The 17,807-nt window shown below is 38.0% G+C and overlaps 1 protein-coding gene across 1 annotated transcript in view; it reads left to right on the top strand.

The window, feature by feature from the left end:
* fam135a (family with sequence similarity 135 member A) overlaps positions 1 to 17,807 on the top strand; it is an 84,198-nt gene that overhangs the window by 29,667 nt on the left and 36,724 nt on the right. Inside the window, exon 5 of the mRNA XM_053480374.1 lies at positions 9,164 to 9,243. Coding sequence (XP_053336349.1) covers positions 9,164 to 9,243 — 80 coding nt within the window. The remainder of the gene's footprint in view (positions 1 to 9,163; positions 9,244 to 17,807) is intronic.

Raw genomic sequence — 17,807 nt, 5'->3', positions numbered from 1 at the left:
ATTTGTAAACTGTAAACATTTGTAAATCAAATGTGTCCAAATGATGACACATGGCATTTTTCTTTGGTACAAGTTTTTCAGTTGGCTCAAGGTTTGAGTTCTCCGACATGATGCTTCGCAGACCAGATATGTCATGGAAATACACAAGCTATAGTATATTTTTATGGGGAAAGTACATCTGCACACAAGTTTTTTTTTTTTTTTTTTTTTTAAGCCTTAACAATTTTAAAGAAAGAAATAAATGGCCAAGATTTTGAATGTTGGACAAAAATAATAAAAATTTTATGCGTCCCTCTTCTATTGTGTCCTTTTGGTCGTACTACATTACTGAAAACATGACAGTGTAATTTAAAGATATTTAGTCTATATGGGTTTTTTTGCATGGATTTATTGGTCTCTAGTAAAAATAAAGTTTAAATGGCCAGTGACCAGAATTGTAAATTTTTTAACTTGATTGGCCATGATCATTAATTGGCTGAACAGTCTCAGATAATTTCATTGTGTTTCTGTAAGTGTCATTATGTGCTCTAGAGTGTTTGTATGCTGTGCAGCAGAAGTGTGGACTCGAGTCATGTGACTTGGACTCGAGTCATGAATTTGATGACTTTAGACTCGACTTGACAAAATATAAAAAGACTTGCAACTCGACTTGGACTTTAACATAAATAACTCGGACTTTCACTTGGACTTGCGCCTATTGACTTGTAAAGACTTGCTACTTCCCATAAAAAGCCCAAAGATAAAAAGTATGTTAACACGGTCCGCTCTATCTCTGTTTATGTGTCTGTGCGCGTGTGTGTGACAGAGAGCATGCGCGCATTCGGCACGACATCCAATCAAAGTACCGTAGATTCTTTTGATTCGACAGCGTCCAACACGCGACAACAATGTGCACGCGCCAGTTCGCGAAATGATACCGAAGGTAGTTTCGTTTTGCTATAAAAAATTGTCTATATGCGCGGACCACTGAGCTTCTACGGAACGCAGTAAAGGCAAAAAGGAAATTGTTAGCGTTTTTTAATCCTCTGACGAACTCTAGCCATCAGGGTGTGTTTCTCTTGTTATCTTGGACATATTTAGAATGATGAACCTCGGCTGAGTCACTTGTAGGCTGTAAACATGTCAGTACATGCGTTGTATTGTTTATATTTAATCACTGGTATACACTACCCATGATTTGCTGATTTCTTTCATATTCAGTTTGGGTTTATTCAAATAATGTGACCTAGTGAATTGACATCACACGGATAAAATGCTAATTATCTCGCATAATAATAATAATAATTATTATTATTATCTCGCATAATAATAATAATAATTATTATTATAATATAATATTTAATTATAATAATACTTATTATTATTATTATAATATATAATATTTAATTATAATATAATAATAATTATTATTATTATTACTATTAATTTATATATAATAATAATTATTATTACTATTATTATTAATGTCTTAAGACTGTATCTGACGGGTCTCTATTTTGGCATTATGGTTTTGCTGAAAAGGCATAATTGATATGAAATATCAGACAAAATACTGACATGTTTACAGCCTACAAGTGACTCGGCCGAGGTTCATCATTCTTAATATGTCCAAGATAACAAGGGAAACACATCCTGTTGGCTAGAGTTCGTCAGGGGATTAAAAAACACTAACTGTCCTTTTTATTCTTTACCGCGCTCCGTAGAATCTCAGTGGTCTGCGCATAACCCTTCGCGGGCGAGCCTTCTCCTAAATGCGCGTTCCCTGTGCCTTTTTCACGGGGGTGGGGCTAAAAAAACGCATCCTGATGGGGGAACCAACTTCGACACAGCACCGGATTGTTTGTATGAGGTAGCCTACGTGAGTGTATCACACAAGGTAGGGAGCAAAGTTCTTTAATGTTATGTGAAGAAATTGTTTTTGTTTGTATGAAGTAGCCTACTTCATTAAGAATATGTGCTACCATTTTACATTGCTACTAGCATTTACTAACATTTGTATTTTTATGTATCTGAGCAATGTTCTTTCATTAAAAAAGGTTTGTTTAATAAATACAAATCTTACAACCATACATAATCTGTATACATTTTATTTTTCTGCTAAAAAGACTTGAAAATACTAAAACCGTAGGACTTTGGACTTGACTTGAGACTTGTTGGCTTTGACTTGGGACTTGACTCGGGACTTGCCTGTCTTGACTCGGGACTTGACTCGGGACTTGAGGGCAATGAATTGAGACTTACTTGTGACTTGCCAAACAATGACTTTGTCCCACCTCTGCTGTGCAGTAATTAGGGGTACAACAGATAAATGACATAATGACTAAGGGTCCAAAGTAGTTGTCAACTGATATACTTTTTAAATAGGTGGTGATACATCTGTTTAGAAAACTCTGACTTATTGACATTATTCCTTACCGGAGTGAATTGAAATAATGAAATGAGCATAATGGCAACATTTTCATGACCAAAAAGCTCCACCGTTCAGGAGCATTTTACTCTTTTAAAAAATAAATGCTAGAATCAAGGGGGGAAAAGAAGTTTGTGATTGTGGGGAGCTGTGACGGGAGTGAGAGTGTTAAAGTGTAAAATATCACACACCTAAAGTTTGACTGAGTAGTCTGTGTGTTGCTGTGAGCCAACTGTTTATTTCAGGTATGCCATAGTGAACAGTTTTATCCCTTACACTGTTAATTTTTCTGAACCTTCACCACCGAGATTTGGTCATTTTTGACACAAAGATTCCCTTAATTATTTTTTATAAAACATTTTAAACTACATAATTTTAGCATTTACATATGTAGCTACTCAGAATTGCTCGCCTATCAGCTGAATGCCTTTCAAGATAAGTTCAAAGCAATCATCATGCTTCAGCAGCCCTTCCTTCTCTTATTTTCAAAAAGGCATGTCAAGATTTTACAATAAACAAGCTACATTTATTCATTTGCGGGGTGCTGCCATTACACGACACGTTGTTCACAGGAAGCAATGTAATATAATGAATGAACAATCTAGGAATTCTAGGAAAAATATTACCTGCTTCATTTAACAGAGGCAATTCATGTAAGCAGCTGCACTTTCCCACCATTAAGATATACAGGGTGGGAGAAAAATAACGGCATTAAAATTATAATAGAGTCCATATTTCTAAAACAAATTTGTTGAAACATTTAGGCATTTAGCAGACGCTCCTATCCACAGCGACTTACAAAAAGTGTTTTGAAGTTTCCGTCATTGGCTAGATTCTTACACTGGGTTACTAGGTTACTAACTAAGTGCCATTAGTCAGACATGGTACTTTAATACATAGGAAAATTAAGCAGATCTTTAAATTTAAACATAGGCAGCGGTGGCGCCAACTAGTTGCTTAAAACAGCCAGGGATGGAACACACAGTCTTCTAAAGGGTGTCATTTGGGCTATTGCTAAGAATCTTTTGAATCCATGCCTCCAAGTCCTCCAGTGTTTGAGGCTCTGTCCTTTTCACCTCCTCCTTTGCCTAGCTCCACAGAAAAATATTACTTGGAGGCTATTCATGAGATTCGTATCGTCTTAGCCAACGTCCTAAACAGTTCTAGTCTAACCACACACCTGTTATCATATTGCCTAGTTATTTCCAAGTTAATTTTACCTACTCTGCGTACAGCTGCTACAATTAACTGTTTCGTGATATTCTAATCTTTTGGCATATAATGTATATACATACATACATGCATGCATGCATACATACATACATACATACATACATACATACATACATGTACACACATGCATACACACACACACACATTATATACTTTATATGTACATACATATACAAACATATGTATGTATATTTTGGATTTCTGTCCTATTGTCTGGGAGCTCATTGCATTCAGTCAGTGTGGAAAGAACTAATGTCACGGTCTGTCAATGGACTCCACTATAAATCCGGCAGCTCAACATCCCAATGTTTGTGTTATTCCTGCACATATTTTTAGAATGTATGGTGAAACATTAATGTTGTTAGGTACATTAAAGATGGACAACAAAAGTAACAAATGATTGGCCAGGTCAGCCCTTTTATGACAAGATTATGTATGTAATCGGTCTTCTTTCAGGATGAACCTATGGGTAGTAAGGTAATAGTTGCGAGGCATATTTTTGTGCAGGGTCTTATTGAGAAGCCATACCCACATACTTCTGTGCATGAGGTGCTTGAGACTAGAATGCTGGATTGTGTGTTTCCTTACCCGCCATGATGTATGCATTGTGGCTCCTCCTTGACATTCTGCTGTGTGATGATGTTTGGGGACCATGCAGCCAGGCCATTGTGGAACGCTGAAATATAACGATCACATAAACATTCATAGTACTGTATTTCAGGCTTTAACTCCCTGGCATGGTGAGTGGATGATGAACAGCAGTGAAAGCACATAGAGGAAGTTCTTTCTCTCTTCAATAGATTTTTTCACAAAAACCTCTACATTTACATAATGGGTATGGCTTTTTGTGGAGGGCACAACTTCTGCTTGAGTCTTCAATTATCTTAGTTTTGTCTTTTTCTTTGTCTTCAGCACCACTGGTAATGTTCATCTTGCGTACCATAACAGAGGGATGACCTGTTTTCTTCTGAAACCTTACTGACTCAGTTGGTGGAGTGTTGTATCATTATATCATTCCTCATTTTTGCTTCATTGCGTATAAGGCTAGTGAAGAATGAGAATGGGAAAAGATGACATTGTTTTCCTGTAATTTGTTTTCTCCACCATGCTGAATGAAAGTTTGTCTAGAATTGGGCCAATGCCACGAGCTGTATCTAAGCCAGACCAGTTAAGCACATTCACTGGGTAACAGTACACTTTGAATTTATGCTTTGGTACCTTTTTTCAGGTGGCAGGAGGGTGAACAGTGTGTGTGAGGGATGTGTCTGATCAGCCACAATGTTGGTGACTTTGCAGATGCAGTGTGTGGTGTAGATGTCCGTGATAGATCCTCACTATCCGCTGTAGGGTCTTTCTGTCCGAGATGGCACAATTCCCAGTTTTTACTAAACAGCTGGTAGTGTATATATATTGCACTTGCACTATCATTTAAACAATGTACAATGTCATCTGTTGAATTTTTAGATTAATTAATGATTTTTTTAAGTTGATTTATTTATAATGTACAGTAAAACTTTGGATTGCAAGTAACTTCTGTGAGTTTTTTGCAAGATGAGCAAAAATTTAACCTTGATAAACAAGCGAGGTCTTCCAATACGAGTACGTAGTTGTTCCTTTTGCAGCAGGATGTAGCCCACTACCAAAACAAAAGTGCCAAAACTACCACTAATTGGTTGGCTGACCATGACTGTTACTCTGCTTGGTTGTCCAGCCAACTTACCTTAACTGAACCACATCTATTTTATTTTGTCATGGGAAAGATGAGAAATACTTGTCCCAACAATACAGATGAACTGAAGGCTGCTATCAAAGCAACCTGCTCTTCAGTTCACAACGCCTTTGCAGTGCCACGTGCCACAATGATGCAGCAATTCAAATATTGAGTGCATAAATAAACAATTCTTCAGAATGTCTATATTAAATCCTTTTTTTAATGGATTCTAGGAAACATTCAAATATTTACATTTTTAAAACCAATTCTAATCAGAGTTATTCCATCTCAAATCAACCAGTGGAAGAGAAATTTTCAACCATCACTTCTCAGATTTTGCTGATTTTCTTTCACCAGTTGTTGGTATTGGCATGAAAATAAAAACCCAATTTTCTTTTGTCCCAACTCCCGCTCATTAAAAAATGGCAGCCACCTTGATTTTGGGCCTTGATGCACTTCAAGACGTGCCACGCCCCCTTTTTAAAACCCCCTTTTTTTTTATAACTCCCTTGCTGAGTGTATTTATGTAATTTTTCATGTAGATTTAATCAGACTGCAATCAGAATTTGACTCTTGTGGTTATGGAGATACATATTTAAAAAAAAATTGGGAGTAACCCTATTCGACCCCCCAGAACCCAAGGTCTTTACGTATATATGTTACTCGAAAAAACAGGGCTTACTTCACATCACCTTATCTTGAAAATAAATAAAAACCAGAGGTGTGTTATGCCCTGTTTTATAGAAATCATCAAAAATAAATTTTTGCAACATTTTATGGCTTGACACACAGAAATGTACAGCAATATCGGTCAAATACTTAATGCATACTTATAAAATCTGCTCTTTTCAAAGTGGAAGTTACCTCAAATTCTTTTGTAATGCATATTTAGTCAAAGACTGATAATGAAGTTATTCATCTTGCTACCCTGAAAGGACATTTTAGACTAAAGGGTCTGGTAGCAAAAATCACCAATCACAGTTTTTGTTTCATCACTCTGGGTATCTTATTCGGAATAAACAAAGCCCACAAAGTGAGTTCATGGAATAAGACCAAAAGGGTACATGTAGGAGACCTGTCAAGTTGCAGTGACACAAATAATATCAACTAGGAAAGGCATGCACTTTGTAGCTACCAAAGTCATTTTGCTAGGAAATGCCTCCACAAATGCTTAACCACATCTTTGCCTGAAAGTTTTCTAAGCATGCTTCATCGTTCCTGATGTCCTCAGCTGTCGTCCCATTCCACCTGAGACAGCAGGAAAAGAAGCATCGGTATGTGGATGAATGGAATCCAGCATTCTTCTTTGCTTTCTGGCCAAAACAGATTGTTCCCAAATGCCCTGCGATGCATAAACTCTGATTTTCATCAGATCTTTGGTCAATACAAACTTTTTTGGTCAAAACAAATATGTACCACTTGTCATCATAGACTACTGCAACATATTGTCCTGGTTTAAGTTCAGATGAAGTGACTGTTTGGACTGATGGTTCCTTTTGAATGATAGTGGACATTCTATCAGCAGAGAGTCTGAACATTAAGAATGCATCTTTGGTCGGCACAAATCTATGGTGACTACGAGTGCCTGGAATAGTCTTTGCAGACACCAGTCTCTCATTGATTTTTTTTTGGCCATGGTCTTCAATTGCTTCACTGCTGACAAATACAAATTGAAATGTTATCCTTGCACCAGTCGTAGAACCTGTGAAGAACTTGTGAATATCAAATAAGTTGCAGCATCTGTCTCGCTGAAGGATCCCAAAGTGTGAGAGAAAAAACATTGGGTTTAGAGAGTCAGCAGTGTTGCTTCTGATCAGCAACAAATGTTGCTCAATTTCTGTCAAATCCTGCAGCCAAATTAAGCGTTTTGATTTCACATAGTGGTTTAGATGGCATTGGCTATTGAGAGCCAAGCCAATACTACATGGTTCAAGTCCTTCCTTCATGACTTTCATAGAGATTGTGATTAAGACAACAAACTACATTGGAAAGGTTCAGTAAACAAATCAACATAAATGAAACACACTCACCTGATTTTGTTTTTCTAAACTTAATTAGTACCAAGAAAAATATGATGCAATCACCAAGTTCCTTGCGAGGTCACTTTTGGAGTTGGTTGGAGATAATTCAACTTTCTGATCAGTATGAACCTGAATGGTTCAGTTACAGGATACTGTTTGACAGTGATACATGTATCTTAAATGTAACACCATAAAATGACACATTTACTGGTAGATAAGGCCTATTGTGTAAATCCATGTATATTCTCTGTATATAAAATGTGTATCAAATCGTAAAACATTTGCAAAACCTGGACATTTCATTTTTGATGATTTTTATAAAACAGGCATAACACACCCCTGGTTTATATTTATTTTCAAGATGAAGTAATGTGAAGTAACCCCTATTTTTTGAGTAACATATATACATACAGACCTTGGGTTCTGGGGGGTTGAAAAGGGGTACCCCCCCCCCAAAAAATGTTTTTTTTTTCAGAAATATCTCCATAACCACAAGAGATAGATCTGATTGCAGAATCTGAATCTACATAAAAAATTACATACATGCAACCAGTTTTATCTCCATATGACATATAGCAAGTGAGGTATTTAGGAAAAAAGGATTTCAAAAAGGGGCGTGGTATGTCTTGAAGCGTGTCAAGGCCAAAAATCAAGATGGCTGCCATTTTTTAACGAGTGGCAGTTGGGACAAAGAAATTGGGGTTTTTTATTTTCATGCCAATACCAATGGGTGAAAAAATTAGCAATATCTGTGATTATACTGTGATCATGTTATCACTGGTTGATTTGAGATGGAATCACCCATCACATGAAAACAATTAAGGCTTGAAATATTTCACTTGACATGCACATATACGGCCTAGCTAAAAAAAAGTCACCACATAGATTAAAAAAAACAAATAGGTAAGAGCCTTCTGGTGGATAAGTAATGCCTGTGTTTTACTTGTCAATAATATATCTAACCATAAATGGTTTAGTGAGTAGCTACTTATTTCTTAAATAAGCATGCCAGCAAACACATGCTCTGTTCGTGGCAAAGATGTTACTGTTTCATAAGGATCACGTTATTTGTCTGCATTAAGAAGATGCAGACACAACTAAGGAGATTGGTGAAACTACTAAATTTGGGTCAAGAACTGTCAAACACATTATTAAAACCTAGAAGGATAGTGATGAACCATCATCTTTTAACAAGAAATGTGGTTGGAAAAACATCCTAAATGAGCAAGATGGGGAATAACTTAAAGGCCTAGTGGAAATCAAAATTGAAAAAATTATAAACAGCAGTATAACTCAGTGAAAGTAAGAGCATTTCCAAATGCGCAATGTGAAGAGTACTCCAGGGATTTGGACTAAGCAGCTGTGTAACTTTAAGAAAATACTTATCAGTGGAGCTTTTAAAATGGTCACATGATCTGTTGAATCCAGATTTACCATTTTCCACATTGATGGGTACAGCAGGGTTAGGAGGTTAAGAGAGGCCATTGTGACTAGTGCCTACCATAGAAACCTGTAGGAAGAATTTTTTTATTTGGCAATGCTTGTTATTCAGGTCTAGTATCAGCAACATTCCCTGGCCAAAAAATGAGGTCGGCTAACTACCTGAATGTACTGATTGATTGTTTTTTTTCAATCAATGGATTTTTTTTCTTGCCTGGTGGCACAGGCATATTCCAAAATGACAATGCCAGGATTTATTCAGTATTTAGTATAGTATGCGTAGTTTCTGTATACACTATTTGTCTTTGACATATCTGTTCACTGTGTTAGTAAATAACTGTTGATTGACAGGTTTTATCAGGTCCGTGGGAATATGAAACTACCTCCTCGGATCCCTCACAAAATAGAGACCAGTCTTCTTCATCCCACAAGTAAGTCTTTCTCAACCCATGTATATTTCTGTGCGTCTTATGTTTCTCATAATGAGTCTGCATGAAAACTGCAGCATTTTTATGATATGCATTTTTTGGCTAGGTAGTGTTCTAAATAAATAGAACACTACCTAGCCAAAAAAGAGCCTTCCATTGAACCTTTACTGTAGTGATCAACACATTTTAGATGACAGCAGGTTATTTATTCGTCATTTAAATGTTTGGTAAAATCAAATAATAAAATAAGTAGAACTCATCAATGTTCAATAGTGAATTAAAGCATTCTCTCACACACAATGCGAAGAGAAATTAAGGGATTGGGGTAAACAGCTGTGTCGGCAGTAAGAAAACCAGATATTATATAGGGGGCATAAAGAATGGACTCTGGACCAATGGTAAAAGGTAATATGGTCTGATGAGTCCAAATTCATGTTGTTTCAGAATGGTGGGCGCATCAGGGTAAGAAGACGTGGTCAAAAATAAGGTCAATTGACGATTTCTAAAATGACAATGCCAGGATTCATTAGGCTCAAATTGTGGAGCAATGTTTCAGGGAGCATGAGACATCATTTTACACATGTATTGCCCACACACACATATATTGTCCAGTCCAGACCCTAACCCTCAATTTTAAGGATGTGCTGGAAAAGACATTATGCAGTGGTCAACTCTCTTAAGTAAATATGTAAGATCTTGGAGAGAAATAAATGAAACTCTGGATGTTAATAAATGTTGACATTGCATAATCTAATGGAAACAATGCCACGGAAGTATTAAGGGGGATGGGCTGGTGAAAAAAGATGTCCAAACTTTGAGTGCTTGCTTGCAAATTTCAGTTATTTTGAAAGATCTGCATTTATCTGTCACATTTAACAAAAGAACAGGGTAGAGCTGTTAGTGATTAAATTGTTAAAATTCCCAACACCGCAGCCTTAACTCCATCATAATCGAGAGCTTGCTCATTTTGGTAAAGCAGCGTCTCCTGCTGCTTCCCTACAACATAATAATGCATTTTATGCATTTTTATTTATATGCACCTTTCTTGTCACCCAAGGTCACCTTCCAAATTAAATCATAGATAAATGATAACATTGAATAATAAGTGACATTAAAACAATATTAAGTAAAACAAGAGACTGTGTCATAATCTAAAAACATTTAAAATTAGATGCCATTTCAAATGCACATTTAGGTGCAGCCTTATCATGTCGGAAAAGCGTTTATGAATAAATGGGTCATAAGTTGAGATTTGAATGTGGTTGGAGAATCTGGTGGTTGGACTAGGGGTAGCTCAATGGTTAAGGCATTGGACTATGGTTCGAAAGATCCCAGGTTCAAACCTCACAACCACCAAGTTGCCACTGTTGGGCCCTTGAGCAAGGCCCTTAACCCTCAACTGCTTAGATGTGTCATGAGATTAAAAAATGTAAATCTATTACACATGTTTTCAGGGACAAGCAGCAGTGCGGCCAAAGGCTCTAGAGCCCACGGTGGTCAGGCGGAAAGATGGTGTACCATGGATCCTTGATGAAGAATGGCAAAAAGTGCGAGAGGGGGTGTAGATCTGTACGAGCTTTGATAAATAAGGGCGAGCAAGATTATGAAGTGCTTTAAATGTGAGGAAGGGAATGTAAGAAATCTATACAGTGTTTGATAGAAAGCCAGTGGGTTGTTGATGGGTGGGGGTCATGTGATGCATTATTGCATGGTATTTGTGTTATGATATGGGAAAAAGTGTTTTGGGTAAGTTGAAATTTGCGTTTTTGTTAGAAGACCAGTTAGAAGTGAATTACAATAAGCAGTGCGAGAGGTGACCAGTGCATGTATGAGAATGGCAGCAGTGTGTGGGTGCGGAATTTACTGTGGGAGCTGGAGGTAACATGACCTGCAGATTTTGTTAATAGAGGACTCAAAGGCTAAAGTGCTATTAAAGATCACCCCCAAGTTTTTAACCTGAGAAAAAGGAAAAACTGAGGAACCACCAATGCAGAGTGAAAAATCTTTTGACCTAAATAGAGTGAATTTTGACCCTAAAAGGAGAACACCCCAGTCTTATTGCTATTAAATTTAAGAAAGTTGCACGAAAACCAAGTGTTTTTTATTTAAGCAGTTGGTGAGAGTGGAGAGGAGCAGATTCAGGCTTTGTGGAAATATTTGGGGAGCTAAGGACACGGTTGGCTTGGGAAACAGCACAGCTGACTGGGAAATTCTAAGGCCTTGTTCACACGGACGTTAAAATCAAGCGTTTTTTTTTTTTTTGCGTTCGTAGCGTCCGGTGAGCGCGGATTAGGCGGCGAGTGTTTTCTACACATAGGAGTCAATGAGTGTTCACACAGGCTTTGGTGACGTGCATTTGTCTGGCTGCGCGTTTATACGACATTAAAAAACCATTGCATGCAGCTTTTTCTTGGCGTTCAAAACTCAACAAACGCAAGGAAACCGCTTCTTGTTCGTTTTCTGCGCGTTCATTTTACGGGAGGACCGGATATATCCCATGATCCTACATGCTATACATAAGGAAATGTGGAAAAGGGCAAAATAAAAATAAAAATATTTACAAATTTTTATTACCAAATTATTGTTGAAAACCTTATGCGGAAATTTTCGCATTTCTTCATAAACCACAAAAAAAAACTTCCTTTAATCCGACGTTGTGCAGTCAGAGAGTGAACCCGGTAGCGGCGGGCTTTCATATCCAGTTCCCGACACTGCCCCCACAGGTTAACACACAAACTACAATTTGGGGTGCAGGCTGACGTTAGAAAGAGACAAACGAACACCAGTGTAGAAGTCAATCAAGCGCCACCACTAAATGCAACATTAACGTCTAGGACGTTCAGAGCACGTTCGTTTATCCAAAAACTTAACGCCCGTTTAAACAAGGCCTAAGAATTAGGTATTAAAAAAGTATTAAATTATACTTTTAGACCTTGTTCACACAGGCTTTAAGTTTTCGGGCGTAAAATGAACGCCAAGAAAACGAACTAGAAGCGGTTTCCTTGCGTTCGTTGGGTTTTGAATGCCAAGAAAAAGCTGCATGCAACGTTTTTTTTAATGCCGTATGAACGCGCAGCCGGACAAATGCACGTCACCAATTCCTGTGTGAACACTCTCATTGACTCCAACGTGTAGAAAACACTCGCCGCTTGATCCACGCTCACCGGACGCTACGAACGCAAGAAAAACGCTCGATTTTAATGCCCATGTAACAAGGCCTTAATTGAATGAGATGTTCATCAGAGATGTGTGATGGCAACCAGATAAGAGGGATGTCAATGATGTCATTAGTGGCTAAATTGTTTAGTAGAATAGTGTTTGATAGATTTGCCTTCAACACTAGCAGGACAAGGATTGTTAATATTCCAGCACCAGCGGCCACACGGAGGCCATTGGTAACCTTCACTGAGATTTATACTGCCATACACACTTTAACCAGCCGGTTTGGTAGAAGATCAAGCTAGACAAAAATTTAGAATTAATAAAATTAGAAATTTTAGATTTAATGGGCAGTTTAAAAGCAAAGACAAAATTGAGAGGATAGTCAGCAGATAACTGGTGAGGTAAGCTATGTGCAGAGTTTGATGAAAAGGTAGTAATTTTAGCAGTAAGGAAGGTTAAAAAGCTTCACACTGAGGAGTGCAATACAGGTGGGATGGAAATGTTAGATGGTTTCAGGATACTGTCTTGAGTACTAAACAAGTCTTTTGTGTTCCCTTCACCAGATCCAAGCAGCTTATTGTAATGAGCAGATTTAGCTGAATTCAAATCCTTGTCATTTCTCTGTGTACAGTAAGTCCAGTTTTTTATGCAGGCGTTCCAAGCGATGGCCTCTGGATTTGAGCCTAATTTCCAGTTATAGGTTAATATAGGTCAGGAACAGGTTTGACTGTTTGTCTTTTTGGAAGGGCTGCACATATATATATTCTGTATGTATGTGTGTGTATATATATATATATATATATATATATATATATATATATATATATATATACACATATATACATGTGTGTGTGTATTTTTCATATTGGAAAAATACAGGTCTCTCACATTTCTTCAACAGCAATTTTAAGATCTCTCCACAGATGTTAAATGGGATTTAGAGCTAAACTCATTGCTGGCCACTTCAGAACTCTCTAGCGTTTTGTTGCCATTTATTGGTATAGTATTTGGGGGTCATGCTGGAAGACCCAAGATCTCCGACGCAAACCCAGCTTCCTGACACTGGGCCCTACAGTGCAACCCAAAATGATGCCTTGCACACAGTCAAGGCACTCAGTGCCAGGGGGAGCAAAACATCTTTGAGCCTCCACCATATTTGACTGTAGGTACTGTGTTCTTTTCTTTGTAGGCCTCATTCTGTTTCAGTAAACAGTAGAATTTTTACCAAAAAGCTCTATCTTGGTCTCATCTGTCCACAAGACATTTTCCCAGAAGGACTTTGGCTTACTCAAGTACATTTTGGCAAACTGTACTCTTGCTTTTTTATGTCTCTATGTCAGCAGTGGGGTCCTCCTGGGTCGCCTCCCATCGACGGATAGTTTGCGCTGACACTGATGCTCCCTGAGCCTGCAGGACAGCTTGAATTTCTTTGGCCAGCAAATTTTTTGGAGTTTTGTGTCACATTATGTCAAATTTGCTTTTTTCCTCTCTTATTTTTTGTTCCAGTATACACAAAGAGAATAAACATGTGTAGAGCAAAACATGTTTGGCCAACAATTTAGGCCATGACTGTATGTACTACAGTACTGGTATATCAAGACCGCACTTGTTTATCAAGTTAAAATATATGAAACAAATTTTGCTCACCTTGCAACTCGCAGACCAAGTTACTTGCAATCCAAGGTTACACTGTATATACAGTACGTATAGTAGTAGCCCTTTCATAGTAGTAACAGCCGGCTCGTCCATGACAGGTCCGTAAAGTGTCTCTGCCTGATCCATGTGCGGAATGTGATCCCACGCAATGAAGCATTAACGAAGTACCAACCCATTAACGCACTCTTGTGTTGTTCTAATAAGCTGGTTGCAATACTGCACTAGCATGTTTTTACATAAATACATAACCCAACATACTGTGTTACAATGTATAGCGGCGCATATTAACACTATGCAAAGTTACACCTAGTGGCAAAGAGACACACATTTATACTTGTCTATACGTGGCTGTCTTTTGTCATGTAAATGTTGTATTCATGGTCATTGGTGAGGATTCACTAACAAAATAAGAATTTCAGCCAGCAAATTTTAAAGCTTCTTGTTTAATCAGAACTCAGTAACAGTTTGGTGGAGACTAACATTTAATTCAGTTTTTATTTATGTAGCACTTTTAACAGTGGTTACTGTTGCAAGACAGCTTCACAGAATATGAATAAAATTATGGAAATGTGTGTGAAATGTGTGAGGAAATATGTATGAATCAGGTTGTTTCTGATGAACAAGCCGAGGGTGACTAGGGGAGGAAAAAACTCCCAGAGATTATCAATAAAGGACATAGATGTCGCAAAGTTGTTTCTAAGCTTAAACATGTTTACACCCGAGAATTCCTAACTTTACAGTTACAGGATGTTGTTTTTCTTAAACATGATTTTTTTTTTTCAACTTGCCATTTATACAGATTCAGACAGATTGAATTTAAGATAGAACCCTAAAACACACACAGCTCAACCAAAATAGTCTTCGCTTTTTGCAGCGTTTGACAAAGCAGAGACGCACATTAAAAATAAACGCGAATCCACACCTGTGGCCATCTTTATCTTGTACATGTTGTATTCTTCGCATACGTTGGGGAGTTACACACACACCATTTTAAAGAAGGCAAGTTTACAAGCAAATCTCGATATTTCTCTAATGTGTTCTTAAAGAAGAGAAGCTACAACTCATCCAGTCTGTGGGTAGTGATTAAAGCAACTGGTTTGTATCTCAGCGCAGCTGCTACTACAATTTGTTAATTTTAGTCTCCATATTTTTTTGGGGGTTTTCTTTTACTTGCGTCATGTTTTTACATCGCCTATCCAGTCAATTGTTTTACTGCAGTTTTTAATTTTGTAACAGTCTTACAGGGTTTATCTTTAAATAAGAGATAGGGTTGTATTCTTGTTCTTTTGAGTTGGCTAAATAAAACTCCTTTCACTGTGACATACTTGTAACTATCCATATAAATTGCATGCATAATTAGTTTAATTGGCTTATACAGTTTACAGTATATTGGCCAGTAAAAAACAATGGTGGATGAAAAAAAAAAATTATCTTATCATATAAATAATAATATAATTATAATATAATTTAGTGGTGGGGGGCAGGACATCTTTGTAAATTTGTCAAAAGGGCTGGCAACACTGATTCCAATCTGTTTAATTTAAAACGATCAGTAACGTCACGCATTGATTTATGTCTTAATGTGTTGATGGCACTCTAAAAATAAATAAATGGGGATGTGTAAATGGTACAGTAAATGGTCCTGTTTACGGATAAATCTAGACACACCTTCCTGGGAGTAGGAGAGGGAAAGGTTTAAGCTATTCAGCTGGAAACTGAATATTCTTGTGTGTGTGTGTGTATATACAGTGGTTACTCAATCGGAATGTAGGTTCTACCGTCGCGGCGCTCGGCGGTACAGTTTGGCTTTGTGCGTTTGCTGGCTTTTACCGCTGAGTGGCACTAAATAACTACAGACTGACGGCTCATGCCTTAGTTCATTCTCTGCTGGATTAATGAGACACAGAGTTTTAGAACTGCACGTAGTAGCAGATAAAATCAAGTAAAACATTGTAGTTAAACAAATTTATAATCACAGAACTAAAATTACAGTACAAATGTAGAATTCAAATTAAATTAAATCTTATTAGGATCAAATTTAAACAAAATAAATGTTAATACAGTGAGCCTTTGGATTTTATCACGTGTAATTAGAGAAGAGGCATGTAGGGTTTTGTGTCGTCTTATATCTTGTGTTCTTTAAATTTGTAGTAGATTTATTAACTAAAATAAATAGCCATAAAATTATAACATTGTCAGGAAGTTCTACTGCGTCAGCTGATGTTGGTCATTCAGCCCCGCTTGTGTTTTTGCGTTATTATAAGAATGAAATGCAGTAGGCTGTTATGATCTGTAACGGATTCGACCCATGTTGCACGGGCGGCACCATAAAGCACGGACATGAGGCGAGGTCTTACGGGAAAAGGGTAATTTATTTAGGTAAAATGGGGAAGGAAAGTGTTGAAGGAGGAAGATGGAAAGAATGGGATAAAGGTTGTGCATGTGCAGTTCCGGGGGCTGTGCCACACTGGCATGCGGGCACACAGCTGACGATAAGTGTTGGTGCGCGGAGTGGCAGAACTGAGCATGCGGAGGCAGCACTTTTCCCGCTGTCGATGGCCGGCGCGAGTCCTCGCTGACGTAAAAAAAACTTAACACAAACGTCCTCGCAGCCTTTTCCTCTTCGGCAGCGGGGCTGCGAAGGCGGGCACGGTGCGGGAGTGAAGATGCCGCGGGAGCTCGCACAGCTCTTTCTCGCGCTGTCCTCAGCGCGGAGATCAAAGGGCGGAATTTTAGTGTCCTTGTTTAAAGTTCCTGGGGCGCGTCACATCGCCCCACTGACATGCTTCTTTCATATTCTCCATCACATCACGTACTTCCCAGACCTCGGACAAAACTTCGCGCCTTGCTTTTATAATGCGGAGCAAGCCCGAGATCATATTAACGTTAATTATCGCCAGCCGGCACGAATAGGCGGCTCGTCCCTTTGCTGCCTATTCAGGGAGCCTACGGAGTGAGCGAGTAGCAATAGTAGATTTGGGCGCACGCCTATCACGGACGCAAGCCGTGGCAGATCATCATAATTGTCTTTAACTTGTATTTCATAAGGTTTTCCGAGCGGTGGTACAGCGCAACGAATTTACAAAACTTTATGCGTGCGATTTGGCGCTGATTCTACCTAGGAAAGTAAAGAAGAGGATCCTGATTCTCAACATTCCGGAGACCAAACCCCATTTAAATTAAATTAACAAATGTTGCAAGTAAATAGCCTACGTTTAAAAAAGCATTTTTATTTAGATTATAAAAAATAATCCTGCATCTATTTTAGGTGTTCCAGCTGCCACTGTTCTAGAATTCAAATTAAATCAAATCTTATTAGGATCAAATTTTAGCACAATAAATGTTAACACAGTGAGCCTTTTGATTTTATCACTTGTAATTAGAAAAGAAGCGTGTAGGGTTTTGTGTCATCTTATTTTTTGTGTTCTTTAAATTTATAGTAGATTTATTAACTGAAATAAATGACCATAAAATTAAAACAGTGTTAGGACGTTCTACTGCGTCAGCAGATGTCGGTCTTTCAGCCCTGCTTGTGTTTTGCGTTATTATAAGAATGAAATGCAGTAGACTGTTATGATTTGTAACGGGTTCGACCCATGTTACTCAAACAACTCAGTTCAGATGTAAGTAAATGGATAGAAAGTAAATGGCTGTGCTGGGGGAGGGAGGTGCTAATGATTTGGTCGGCTCTGTGTGTGTGTGTGTGTGTGTGTGTGTGTGTGTGAGAGAGAGAGGGGTGTCGCGGTGGT

This window comes from Clarias gariepinus, chromosome 20 (genome assembly GCF_024256425.1).
Source record: "Clarias gariepinus isolate MV-2021 ecotype Netherlands chromosome 20, CGAR_prim_01v2, whole genome shotgun sequence".
Lineage (NCBI taxonomy): Eukaryota > Metazoa > Chordata > Actinopteri > Siluriformes > Clariidae > Clarias > Clarias gariepinus.
This window is presented reverse-complemented; position numbering and strand designations above follow the sequence as displayed.